Source organism: Columba livia, chromosome W (genome assembly GCF_036013475.1).
Source record: "Columba livia isolate bColLiv1 breed racing homer chromosome W, bColLiv1.pat.W.v2, whole genome shotgun sequence".
Classification (NCBI taxonomy): Eukaryota; Metazoa; Chordata; class Aves; order Columbiformes; family Columbidae; genus Columba; species Columba livia.
The window spans coordinates 2485722-2500456 of NC_088641.1; the positions used below are offsets into that span (position 1 = coordinate 2485722).

The 14735-nt window shown below is 41.7% G+C and overlaps 1 protein-coding gene across 7 annotated transcripts in view; it reads right to left on the minus strand.

Moving 5' to 3' along the window:
- Window positions 1-14735, minus strand: part of LOC135577041 (transcription factor RFX3-like) — a 181976-nt gene that overhangs the window by 88826 nt on the left and 78415 nt on the right. For 6 of the 7 annotated variants that reach the window (XM_065044674.1, XM_065044676.1, XM_065044679.1 and 3 more), the window contains one exon: window positions 6350-6447. In XM_065044674.1, coding sequence (XP_064900746.1) covers window positions 6350-6447 — 98 coding nt within the window. Of the gene's footprint in view, window positions 1-6349; window positions 6448-11536; window positions 11560-14735 lie in introns of those variants that run through there. The other variant, XM_065044680.1, reaches the window with a different exon arrangement.

The following is a 14735-nucleotide window of genomic DNA, read 5'->3' on the forward strand; positions in this document are numbered from 1 at the left end:
TAATTCTTACTCTACCAAACATGGTGTTTTTCCTCATAAACAAAATTCAGTCTTTATTTGGACTGTTTCTTCTTAGACATAGTAGAAAACAAACACCACATAAACAAAAAACATTTAAAGATAACATGATTCCCCTTTTCTAGTTTTTTTCTTTTTCGTTAATGTGGCAGCATTCGTTCTCTGCCACCAAGATTTCACAGCAGTAAGAGCAATCCTACCTTCTGTTAGTTAAACACATTCATATATTGCTTATTGATACTGTCTTTGAACACTGCACATTGTATTTTGTTCTTCAGAACTAAAATAAACAGCATGTTGGCAATGGTTCAGGGTACTTCGAGCTTACTTGAGGAAACTGCAGTATTGCAATAATTGCCATTTCGTGCAGGGTTTTGCTCTTTAAAAGCAAAAGCACTTAGGGAAAAATTGAAGGCAGAAAATTCATGATGGAAGTTTTCAGGAGACAGGAAAAAGTTGTTGCAATTATCGATGTACCTACCTGTAGGAATGCCAAAAAGAATTTTCACTGCTGATCATAAGACACTTTCAAGAAACTTAGGTGAAGTGGTCAGTTCTGTTTGTTAAATTAGAAACTAAATCATTGTTACATAATATAGAATCAAAGAATAATTCAGGTTGGAAGGCACCTCAGAAGGTCTCTAGTCCAACCTCCTGCTCAAAGCATGGTCAATGCTGAATTTGGATGAGTTTGCTCAGGGCTTTAACCAGTCAGGTCTTGAAAATGTCTAAGGACGGAAACTACACAAACCTCTCTGGGCAACCAGTTGTACTGCTTAACTGTCCTCCTGGGTTGCCTGTGCCCTGCGTTTTTGTCCCTCTAGCAGATATTGGGGTTCTTCAAGTCTCTCATGAGAACCAGGGCCTGTGAACATGAGGCTTATTCCAGTTGCCTGAAGAAGATCTGTATTGGCTTTATGTGGCAAGTTTTTGGTAGAGGTAGAGGAGCCTAGGGAAGAGAAGGCTTGGGGTGAGGGGGATCTTACCAATGTACATGAATAGGAATGTACATGAAGGGAAGGTGCATAAAAGATTGAGCCAGGTTCTTTTCAGTGGTGCCTAGTGACAGGACAAGAGGCAATAGGGACAAACCGAAATACAGGAGGTTCCATCTGAACATCAGGAAACACTTTTTCACTGTGACAGTGACTGAGCACTAGAACAGGTTGCCCAGAGAGATTGTGGAGTCTCACTCCTTGGAGATATTCAAAAGCCATCTGGATGTGTTCCCGGGCAACTGGCTTTAGGTGTCCCTGCTTGAGCAGGGGTATGGACAAGAGCACCTCCGCAGGTCCCTTCAAACCTCTGCCATTCTGTGATTCTCTAAAAAAATTAAAAGCTTGCTGCCAACACCAGACAGACACCCAATTGTTGACCTGCAGGATCCATCCACTCATCCTCAAGCTCTTTCCCCTCACCAGGAAGATCAAGAATAACATCACCAAGGCACCCATGTCCTTGACCATTGCCCTCAGAGTCATATAGCCACACTTGACGCTTTCCAGGTAGGTCTGTCTCCCTTGGCAGTATCATTGGTGCTCACATGGAAGAGCAGCAGAGATTAATAGCCTGAGGGTCAGAGAAGCCTTAGGAGTTTTTCAATAGTATCCCACACCCAAGCCCTCAGCAAGCAAACCTCCCTAAACAATTGATCAAATCAGCACATGGGAGTCTCCGTTCCCCTTAGGAGTCAGTTATTCATTACTGCATGACCCAGGTTCCACCAGCACAGATGCTTTGTTTGACAGACCTCCCAGCTCCTCATCTTCTGTGAGGTCACTGATTCTATTTTGTAGTTGCAAATCTTCAGGTGGAAAAGGAGCCTTCCTCTTTGTGCCAGAAGTTACAAGCTTCCACCCTCATCATGGGAGTCTCCACTTCCCAAGCCAATAAGCACAAACTGCTCCTGCTTCTCCTTCAGTGCAGTTGGGAGTTCAGGCTCTCGAAGCTACAGGATTCCAGAGGAGAACCAGTTCATCTGTTTCTCATCATCTCTTATGCTGTGCAGTCTGCTGACCTCCTCCCATAGCTCCTTTACTTGGCAACACAGATCCTCAACAAGCGCACACCACCTGCAGACTATAAGACTATCTTCTGCTGCCCCAGTATCAGCAAAACCCCAGGCACATCCTACATCCTGAGACCTACAGAACTGTATCCTTCTGGAGCTCCATCTAGGCCAAGGCCTCTGACATTCCAGGGACAGTTGCTCTAACAGCTGCTGGGGACCATGTCATGTAACACGTCCCCACCATTGTTGAGGATACAGACACCATCCTGAGTAAAATTACTAGACCCCATTCACTACAAACTGCTGATTCTGCTCTAGACTGGCACTTACATAGGTCACTCCCTAGTATTTGCTGAAAGGGTGCTTGACTGTCCCTAATCAGGAGTCAGCTGGAACAAAAGCTCAATGCCCTCTTTAATCAAGAACAGCTGACAGAGCCTGCTAGAACTGCTAGAGCTTGCTAGAAATAATAATCTCCTGTATCTATGAAGATGCAGTTAAGGAGCACTTAAACCTTTTAGATGTACACAAGCTCATGGGACCAGATGGGATGCATCCAAGGATGCTGAAGGAGCTGACTGATGTAATTGCAAGGCAGCTCTCTATCATCCTCAAAAGGTCACAGCAACTGGGGGAAGTTCATGCTGAATGGAAAAAGTCATATCACACCCATCTTCAGGGACAAAAAGGAGTATACTGGAAACTACAGGCCAGTCAGCCTCACCTCAGTCTCTAGAAAGGTTATGGAACAAAGCTTCCTGGAAGCTATTTGTAAATACATGAAGGACAAGAAGGTGACTGAGAGCAGCCAACAGGGATTTACCAAGGGCAAATCATGCCTGACCAAACTCATTGCTTTCTATGACGAGGTGACTGGCACTGTGGACAAGGGGAGGCAATGGATGTTGTATACTTTGACTGAAGAAAGGCCTCTGACACAGTCTCCCATAATCTCTTTATCACCAAATTGTTCAGATATGAGCTGGATAAGTGAATGATAAGGTGGCTGGAAAATAGCCTAGACTGCTGGGCTCAAGGAGTTGTGATCTGTGGTGCAAAGTCCAGCTGTGGGCCAGTAACTAGTGAGGTCTCTCAGGGATCAGTACTGGGACCAATACTGTTTAAGGTCTTCATTAGTGACCTGGATGATGGGACAGAATGCACTCTCAGCAAGTTTGCAGATGACACCAAACCGGGGGGGGGGGCACTCAATATGCTGCAAGTCAGAGGGACCTGGAAAGGCCAGAGAAATGGACTGATGGGATCCTTATTAAGTTTAACATGGATAAATGCCAATTCTTGCATCTGGGATGGAATAACCCCATAACCCCATGCAAAAAAATAGACTGAGGAGCTGACTGTCTACAAAGTAACTTTGCAGAGAAGAACCTGGGAGTCCTGGTGGAAAGCAAGTTGAATATGAGCCAGCAGCATTTTGGTTCTTTGTTAGATTTGTGTGTCTACCACCATACTTTCTTCTTTCCATCCACTGGTCCTTGCAGCAAAGAAGGACAAATGCATCCTGGGCTCTATTATCAAGGATGTAGCCAGCAGGTTAAGGGAAGTGATCCTTACCCTCTGTTTAGCACAGGTGAGACTGTATCTGGAGTCCTGTGTCCAGTTTTCGGCTCCCTGATACAAGAGAGACATGGAACTTACTGGAGCGAGTCCAGCAGAGGACCACCAAGATGGTCAGGGGGCTGGAGAACATGACATGAGGAGAGGCTGAGAGAACTAGGCCTGTTCAGCTTGGAGAAGGCTCAGGGGATACCTTTTTGCTCTCTACCTGATGGGAGGATACAGAGAAGATAGAGCCAGACACTTCTCAGAGTCGCACAGCAATAGGACAGGAAGCAATGAACGCACATTGGAATATGGGAAGTTCTGATTAGATATTAGGAAAATACTTTTTTTCAATGAAGGTGGTCAAATACAGGAACAGGTTGCCCAGAAAGGGTGTGGAACTTCTGTCCTTGGAGGTGTACACGACTTGATGGGACAAATTCCTGAGCAACCTGATCTAATTAGACATTCTTTGAGCAGAGGGTTGGACTAGATCACCTCTGGAGATCCCTTACAACCTACATTTTTCTATGGTAAATTATCAACCATCATACTAAAACAGTTTACTGGTGGATGAAATAGCACTACAAGTTATGTTGTGTCAGCCAGTTCCTCCTTCCATCTCCTTTTAAGGTACTATCTACAAATGAAATCGTTAGCAGTTGTATCAGGAAAATCATATAGGCATCGTCGCCTCTATAGAGACAACTTTTCTGGGCTGTTTATCTGGGCAGTGGTTTTATTTTTGTTTTGGTTTTTAAAGTTCTTTTTCCCAGACAACCATGCATTTTTACTCTGTTGGATTTGTATGTCTACCACCATACTTTCTTCTTTCCACCTACTGGTTCTTGGCTCTTGCCTTTCCAGTCACTTCCACCAGCTCTTTATCTAAGACCAGAACCCTTTCCTGCTTATTGAATCACAGTCCCAGTCTTCTTAACCAACCAACTCATGTTTTCCTTTCCCTCTCGATAACTGGCCCTAGCTGCTGTTTTGATGTGTAAATGATTTCTTGGGAGGGGTTGAGGGTTGTGTTAGAATCAGGCTAACACATGGCCATAAAAGGAGAATAAAAGAATATCCATGTTAATAGTCATAGAACACTTTCCATTCCCACCACAGGTTTAGTACTTGCTTCTTTCTCTTTTTTAATAGGATAGCTTCCTTCAAGCATATATCCTAGGCTCTGTATATGGAATAGACTCTTTGTTCATAGATTAGGTACTAGAACCCAGAGTTGATATAATTGATAGCAGAAGCAGCAGCTACAAGGAGATGCCCCATTTAAGACCACCTGAAGCACATCCATTGGTCTTTGGAGAATTTAACATATAAATAGGGTAAACCAAACATAATCCTCTGCTTCACACGTTTGAGCTATAAACTCAGGCAAAATTTAATGAACTGCAATAAACCACACACTCCCAACATCACTGCTCAGTTTCAAGTCCATGATTGAAAGAGTAGAAGAAAAAGTAAGTAAAAGAAAAACTTATAGAAGCATGGATAAAGAAATGTTTTCTTTTGCCTCAACAGTTCAATGTCTTTGGCTGACATTTTTCAAAAACAAGTTAGCCTGATAAGGCATTCTACATAGAAATTTTAAATCTTTGATTACAGTTTAACAATGTTATGAGTAATTTTCAGTTTTTACAGTATTTTAAACAGAACACATTGGTCATTCTTAATGATAATCACGTTTTAACATACCATTTAGGACAGAAGATTGATTAGATATTACAAAAGCAAAGAAAATCAGGCAACAAGAGAGTGTGTGGGAAAAGGTTAAATGAAGAATGAATTTGGCAAAATATGCCAGCAGAGAGGATGCTGCAAGTGTTAACATCAGTCTCTGAACCCAATTGTGTTGTTGACTTTTTTGTGTCAATGCCAGATTATCATCAATAAATACATATTCGCTGGCATCAAACAAGTTTTCTACATGCCTTTTGCTTCTTCCTTAACCTTCTAATACATCAAAAGTGTCAAGGGGATATATTTAGAGGTAACTGGAAAAAGAGGGAGGGAAGGTCTTCCCTGAGCAACTTCAAAGTTAGCCCTACTCTGAGTGTGTGTGTGGGTTGTACCATATAACCTCCAGAGGTCTCTTTTGACCTAAATTATTCTATGATTTTCATTTTGCACATGGGAAAAAGGATCTTGATGGCAGAAAAGCATGTTTATTGCATCAAGAAATGTTCAGGAAATAGAAGAGTCTAAGAGAGAGGCAAAAGGTCATATTCTCGTTCCTCTCCCTTCCTTCCTTCCTTTGGAAAAAAATTAAATATGCATCTCATTGCACTAAACACAGTAAAGAAATTACATAATTGTTTTCTGTAAGTAATGACTGCAGCTGCCTCAGCAATTTAGGAAATTGCCAGTAGAATTTCAACTAGAAGAACAGGAGGCCCACATGAAGACTTCTTTATTACACAAATGATCATTTAAAGACAAATTCAGATAATCCTTCCTATCAGCATAACTTAAAACTTGTCTATGAACTTTTTTCCCCTCCCCAAAAAATGCTGCATATATAGCTTCACACTATATCCAACTGTAACAATTACCTGAATTAATTTTAGATTAATTCAAGTGATATGAATTCAACTTGTTTTCACCCAAATAATGAATTAAAATTTTTAAAAAATAAAGTTTTTGTTCAAATATTTTTCTTTGCCCATATGATGTCATTAAAAGAATGTGCATTTAACTTCATACTTTAGTAAACATTCTAATTTTGATCAATAACCAACTTACATAGTTCCATTTGTGTAGACTGTGTCACTTCCCTCTACATACTGAACCTGGGCTGGGTAGACATGCTGTACCTGTTGCACAGTCTGTACTTGCTGTACCTGCAAAAAAAGAATACCAGAAATATAGGATAGTTTACCTTATAAAAAGAATGATTAGTGCTTCAGTACATCTAATGGTTTCTAAACAGTACTCTCAGTCATGGGACACCCCTGTTCTCACAATTAATAAACAACACAGAATATGATATTGTGATACAAGTCTGTAAGAGGAGTACTAACATTGGGGATGCATACCCTTGAGAGTATGGGTATTTTCAATGCCAAAGACAGAACCATCTGGAAAGCACAAGAACAAGAACTATTAGGTTGGTGCAAAAGTAACTGCAGGTTTTGCATTGTTGAAATTAGCCATTTGATATAGGAATACATTCTTAAATAAATGTTATGTTATACGTCATATTAATGGGCTTTTCTGGCTTTATGTTTTTCTGCTACTGACATTACTTACTGTTTATTTTATATTTATTTTAGACTGTGGAAATGATGTTAGACAAAAAGCAAATTCAAGCAATTTTCTTATTTGAGTTCAAAATGGGTTGTAAAGCAGCAGAGACAACTCACAACATCAGCAACACATTTGTCCCAGGAACTGCTAATGAACGTACAGTGCAGTGGTGGTTCAAGAAGTTGTGCAAACGAGATGAGAGCCCTGAAGATGAGGAGTGTAGTGGCTGGCCATCAGAAGCTGACAACAACCAATGGAGAGCAATCATCAAAGCTGATCCTCTTACAACCACACGAGAAGTTGTCAAAGAATTCAACATCGACCATTTTACAGTTGTTTGGCATTTGAAGCAAAGTGGAAAGCTTGATAAGTAGGTGCCTCATGAGCTGACCAAAAATCCAAAAAGTCATTGTTCTGAAGTGTCATCTTCTCTTATTCTACGCAACAACGAACCATTTCTCAATTGGACTGTGACGTGTGATGAAAAGTGGATTTTATATGACAACCGGCAATGACCAGCTCAGTGGCTGGACTGAGAAGAACCTCCAAAGCACTTCCCAAAGCCAAACTTGCACCCAAAAAAGGTCATGGTCGCTGTTTGGTGGTCTGCTGCCAGTCTGATCCACTACAGCTTTCTGAATCCCGGTGAAACCATTACATGTGAGAAATATGCTCAGCAAATCAATGAGATGCACCAAAAACTGCAAGGCCTGCAGCCAGCATTGGTCAACAAAAAGGGCACAATTCTTCTCCATGACAATGCCTGACCACACGTCACACAACCAATGCTTCAAAAGTCAAACGAAATGGGCTACGAAGTTTTGCCTCATCTGCCATATTGACCTGACCTCTCGCCAACCGACTACCACTTCTTCTAACTTTTTGCAGGAAAAATGCTTCCACAACCAGCAGGATGCAGAAAATGCTTTCCAAGAGTTCATTGAATCCTGAAGCACAGATTTTTACGCTACAGGAACTAACAAACGTATTTCTCGTAGGCAAAAATGCATTGATTGTAATGGTTCCTATTTTGATTAATAAAGATGTATTTGAGCCAAGTTATAATGATTTACAATTAATGGTCTGAAACCGCAATTACGTTTGCACAAACCTAACAGAAAAATCTGTAGTTTGCTGATTTTTCATGTGAACCATTACATAAACTGACAATGGTCTGCTATCCCTTAACAGTGTTCCTGAACTATAATTTCCCAAATTCAAAAAATACATCTCTTATCATTAAGGCAAGATAAAACTATGTACAAGTAATGAAATAATCAAGTGCAGTGCCTTAAAAAAAAAGAAAAAAAAGAAAAAAAAGAAAAAAAAAAAAAAAAAAAACCAAACCAACCCCCCCCACCACTAACAAAACCAAAACAAACAAAACCCAAAACCAAAACAAAACAAACACACCCCAAAACATCAACAGCAAAAAAAACCCTCAAACAAACAAAAAACCCCACAACACCCAAAAACAAACAAAAAAAAGAGTTGGATATGCAAAGCTTTCTGTTCTCAAAGAAAAAAAATCCATCTTAATACATTAATTTCTGGAATACTTTTGGAAAGCAGCGCATGCTGTAATCTTAATATTTAGCTAAATGACCAATATTACTTCATTACTTTTTCATATGTTAAATCTTATTTTGCATTAAGCTCCAATTTTGATTAGCAAAAGTGTGTATGTCCAGTTTAATTATACAATTATTTCTGAATGCTATGGTCATATTTAATGTTGAATTGGAAGATTTGTTTTGTGCAACTTTTGATGCATGGACACACCTAAAATTGATTAGACACTTGTTTTTAATTTTACTCTTCAAATTCTTCTGTATGCATTACATAAATCATAAAGTCAATGAGATTACTTTAAAATCCTTATCAGCTTGCTACCTCATGGTTAAGAGTGCATGTTAAAATAGGAATGATACATGAGTGAAAAATCATATTTGAGGAAACATAAGACAAAGAAAATGTTTGCAGGATGTTAAATGTCTTTTACTTATGCTCTTCAAGTTTTGGCCTTACTTTTGCTACTTTTTACTTGCACATGTATAGCTTTCTCCCTTTACTATTCAAGGTGCCAAAAATGACAATTGCTGTGTTGTTTGAAAACACCTGTGAAGCCACTGCCACCACACTCAGAAGGGAATCTTAGTTTTTCATTAAGGACATTTTTTTTTCTTCATTTGGAGCACCATATCAGACTTTCATGAAAGTAATAGTTATATTGTCAGTGTCTAAAGAAAATATTTATTTTAGCAGAAAATAATCTAGACATTGAGAAATTATTCCCTCCATAACTACAGGAAAGGATTTTAAAAAATAAATTATTTCTTCTGAATTTTTCATCTGTACATAAAGTAGTCTGCTCCTAAAACACTTCTAATTTTCCTTTCTGAAACCTTACATGACTTCTTTCAAAATAAGACTCAACTGAAAAAATACAATCCAATATAATCACAAAAAAGTCCAAAACAGATGAAATATTCCGTGAAACAGTATTGTTGGAAAGAGTAACACTTAAAGATAAGTAATATCTTATTGAAAATATATGCTGATTTAAACTGTCTCATTTTACATTTTTTTAAGCAAAGTTTAAAAAGAGTTAACCACACTAAGCCTTCTATAAAGCTGAACTAAGTCCAAGCATCACAGAAGCTTCATTTACAAAGTTAGTATAATATTAGAAAGACTATCCTAATGGGCCCTGATAGGATGCACCCATGAGTGCTGAGGGAGCTGTCTGATATTATTGTAAGGCCACTCTTAATAATCTTTGAATGACCATGGCAATTAGGAGAGGTGGCCAAGGACTGGAGGAAAGCAAAAATCAGTCATGTCTTCAAGAAGGATAACCCGGGGAACTATAGGCCAGTCAGCTTCACCTCAATCCCTGGAAAGGTGATGGAGCAACTAATCCTGGGAACCATTTCCCAGCACATGAATGACAAACAAAATAATCAGTAGTCAGCATGAATTCACCAAGGGAAAGTCACGCTTGACAAACTTAATAACTTTCTACAATGAAATAACTGGCCTGGTAGACCGACCAGGAGAGAACAGTGGATATAGTCTACCTAGACTTCAGGAAGACCTTTGACACTGTCTCCCATAAGGTTCTCATAGAGAAGCTGTTGAAATATGGGCTGGATGAACAGACAGTGAGGTGAACTGAAAACTGGCTGAATGGCCAGGCCCAGAAGGTGGTGAACAGTGGCACAAAGTCTAGTTGGCCCAGAAAGCTGCAGCTGTTTAGTCCAGAGGCTGAAGGGGGAATCTCATTATGTGTATAAATACCTGAAGGGAAAGTACAAAGAAGATGGAGCCAGGTTCTTTTCAGTGGTGCCCAGTGAACGCGCAAGAGGCAATGGGCATGAACTGAAACAAAGAGGTTCCATCTGAACATCAGGAAACACTTTTTCATTGTGAGGGTGACTGAGCACTGGAACAGCTTTCCCAGGGAGGTTGTGGATTTTCCCCCCTTTGGAGATATTCAAAAGCTCTTTTCACATGTTATTAGACAATCAGCTCTAGGTGACCCTACTTGAGCAGGGGGGATGACTTCCAATGGTCCCTTCCAACCTCAGCCATTCTGTGATTCTGTAATAAAGATTTAACTTAGAGATCAATATAAAAGCCCTAATTCAGCAAAAGCCTTTCAGTGCCACAAAGTCTAGTTGGAGGCCAGTGAATAGTGGTGTACTCTAGGCGGTCAATACTGGGTCCAGTCCTGTTCAACATCTTCATTAACGATCTGGATGATGGGGCAGAGTGTACGCCCAGTCATTTGATGATGACACCAAACTGGAAAGAGTGGCTGATACATCACAGGGTTGTGCTGCTATACAGAGGGACCTCAACAAGATGAAGAAACGGGCTAACAGGAACCTCATGAAATTCAAAAAGGAGAAGCACCAAGTCCTGTACCTGGGAAAGAATAACCCCATGCACCAGTACAGGCTAGGGGCCGACCAGCTGGAAAGCAGCTTTGCAGAAAGGACCTGGGGGTCCTGCTACCTGCAGTCTGGAGGAAAGTGTCATTTAAAGGTTAAAGGCATCACCATAAATGCAACAAAGAAAATATCACTTTTGAGGCACTGAGGGATCTTGTGTTGGATTACAGCACAAATCCAGACATTGATGACCCTAAAAAGACTGATAGAGCAGTGCTCTGTCGTCAGGAATAAGCAGAAATGGCCAATATAAACCAGGCCCCTCCAGAAGACATATAAGGTGGTTTACGACAAGAGTACTGACTAAAAATTTTAACAGCCTCCTCTATGGTTTTTGATCATGGGCATGCATTATAAGCATCCCTTTTCCGCTATTTTGGCAGGGCCTAGCAACTGCAGGAAATGTTATTTTGTAAAAACTCTTTTGGAGAATACCATTCAGAGAGATATCAACAGGCTGTAGAAATGAGCTGACAGGAACCTCATGCAGTTCAACAAGGAGGTGTGCCAAGTCCTGCCCCTGGGGAGGAACAACCCCAAGGAATCGTACATGCCAGTGGGGGCCAGCCAGCTGGAAAGCAGCTTTGCAGAACAGGACCTGTGGGTCTTGGTGGACACCAAGCAGAACATGAGTCAGCAGTGTGCCCTTTCCAAAAAGAGGGCTAATGGTATCCTGGGTTTCATTAGGCAAAGTATTGCCAGCAGGTCTGAGTAGATGATCCTTCACCTTTATTCATCACCAGTTGAGTACTGTGTACCTCGAGTCCTGTGTCCAGTTCTGGGCTCCCAGATGAGAGAGCTGGGACTGTTTAGCCTGGGGAAGAGAAGGCTTGGAGTGAGTGGGATCTTATTAATGTATATCAATACCTGAAGGGAGGGTCCATAGAAGATTGAGCCAGGCTCTTTTCAGTGGTGCCTAGTGACAGGACAAGAGGCAATAGGCACAAACTGAAATACAGGAGGTTCCATCTGAACATCAGGAAACACTTTTTCACTGTGACAATGACTGAGCACTAGAACAGGTTGCCCAGAGAGATTGTGGAGTCTCACTCCTTGGAGATATTCAAAAGCCATCTGGATGTTTTCCTGGGCAACCAGTTCTAGGTGTCCCTACTTGAGCAGGGGTATGGGCAAGATAATCCCCAAAGGTCCTTTCCAAACTCAGCCATTCTGTGATTTTGCAGTTCTGTGATTTCAGCCAATTATAAACTTAGTAGGGATTAACTTTGAGCAAGAACACAAAGATAAGCATTTAAATTCATGTTAAGTGCCCAATGCTTAAACATTTTGTTGAAACTTCAGGGTGGTGGGTTTTTTTTGGTACTGGTTTTTTTTTTTTTTTGTTGCTTTTGGTGGTTTTTTTCTTTGTTTGTTTTTGTCGTTTTTTTTTTTTTTTTGTGTGTGTGTGTGTGGGTTAAAAACAGAAAAAGGGAAATTTATTCTGAGGTACATTATAAGTAGAAGTGGTATAATGGAATTATGAGACATTAATTAAGTCTGTATACCAGGAAAAAATATTAGTGAAATGTATGAGTTAAACAACACTGCAAAGAACATGCAGAAAACTTCATCAGCTTAAATTTTAAAACTAAACAAAATGCTAGAAATTTTAATTTAGACAACAGTGATTCACTAGCACAGAAACAGACTTACATAATTTAACAAGTTATTCTCAGTTTTAATATTTTTTATTTTGAAATTGTAAAGCAAACTTATGTTGAAAAAGAACATCAGATTTCACCCAAAGAACATAAAACACTGACAGCTGAATGGAGGGGAAATGGAGACGGAGGTGCTGATCTCTCTTCCCTGGTATCACAGTATTACAGTATGTTTGGGATTGGAAGGGACCTCAAAAGATCATCTAGTCCAATCCCCCTGCTGGAGCAGGAACACCTAGGTGAGGTCTCACAGGAACATGTCCAGGCGGGTTTTGAATGTCTCCAGAGAAGGAGACTCCACAACCTCCCTGGGTAGCCTGTTCCAGTGTTCTGTCACCCTTACTGAGAAGAAGTTTCTTCTCAAATTTAAGCGGAACCTCTTGTGTTCCAGCTTGATCCCAGTACCCCTTGTCCTATCATTGTTTGCCACCGAGAAGAGCCTGGCTCCATCCTCATGGCACTCACCCTTTATATATTTATAAACATTAATGAGGTCCCCCCTTAGTCTCCTCTTCTCCAAACTAAAGAGACCCAGCTCCCTCAGCCTTTCTTCATAAGGGAGGTGCTCCACTCCCTTAATCATCTTCGTTGCCCTACGCTGGACCCTCTCCAGCAGTTCCCTGTCCTTCTGGAACTGAAGGGCCCAGAACTGGACACAATATTCCAGATGTGGTCTCACCAGGGCAGAGTAGAGGGGAAGGAAGACCTCTCTCGATCTACTAGCCACCCCCCTTCTAATACACCCCAGGATGCCATTGGCCTTCCTGGCCACAAGGGCACAGTGCTGGCTCATGGTCATCCTGTTGTCCACCAGGACCCCCAGGTCCCTTTCCCCTCCACTGCTCTCTAATATGTAATTTCCCAACCTATACTGGAACCTGGGGTTGTTCCTGCCCAGATGCAGGACTCTACACTTGCCCTTGTTAAATTTCATTAGGTTATTCCCCGCCCAACTCTCCAGCATGTCCAGGTCCCGCTGGATGGCAGCACAGCCTTCTGGCGTGTCAGCCACTCCTCCCAGCTTAGTGTCATCAGCAAACTTGCTGATAGTACACTCTATTCCCTCGTCTAAATCGTTAATGAATATATTGAATAATATTGGCCCCAGTACTAACCCCTGAGGCACTCCACTAGATACTGGCCTCCAACTAGACTCCGCACCATTGACTACCACTCTCTGGCTTCTCTCCTTAAGCCAATTTGCAACCCACCTCACTACTCTATTGTCTACACCACACCTCCTCAACTTAGCTGTGAGGATGCTGTGAGAGACTGTGTCAAAGGCTTTACTGAAGTCAAGGTAGACCACATCCACCGCTCTGCCATCATCCATCCACCTTGTTACATTCTCATAAAAGGCTATGAGGTTGGTCAAGCACGACTTACCCTTGGTAAAGCCATGCTGACTGCCCCTAATAACGCTGTTATCCTTGATATGCCTTGAGATGGCACCAAGGATAAGCTGTTCCATTACTTTCCCAGGGACAGAGGTAAGGCTGACCAGTCTATAATTACCCAGGTCCTCCTTCTTGCCCTTTTTGAAGACTGGAGTGACATTTGCTTTCCTCCAGTCCTCGGGCACCTCCCCCATTTCCCAAGACTTGGCAAAGATGATGGAGAGCGGTCCAGCAATGACTTCAGCCAGCTCCCTCAGCACCCGTGAATGCATCCCATCTGGACCCATGGATTTATGGATGTCCAGACTATTTAATTGCTCCCTAACTCAGTCCTCATCGACTAAAGCAAACTCCTCCATTGACCTGGCTTCATCTGGGGTCTCAGGGGTACAGGGCTCCCCAGGACAGCCTCCGGCAGAGTAGACAGAGACAAAGAAGGCATTCAGTAATTCTGCCTTCTCTGTATCTTCTGTCACCAGGGCACCCACCCCGTTCATCAGTGGGCCTACATTGCCTCTGGTATTAGTTTTATCTGCTATGTATTTGAAAAAGTTCTTTTTGTTGTCCTTGACCCCTCTCGCCAGCTGTAATTCTAAGGAGGCCTTGGCTATCCTAGCTGCCTTCCTACATCCTCTAACAGCAGCCTTATATTCTTCCCAAGTGGCCAGCCCCTGCTTCCACAACCTGTAAACTCTCCTTTTCTGCTTGAGCATGCCCAACAGATCCCTATTCAACCACGCAGGCCTCCTGGCTCCCTTCCTTGACTTCCTTCGTGTGGGGATGTTCTGATCCTAAGCGTGGAAGAAGCAATCTCTGAATGCAATCCAGCTATCTTGGGCCCCTTTTCCTTCAAGCAGTCTTGCCCATG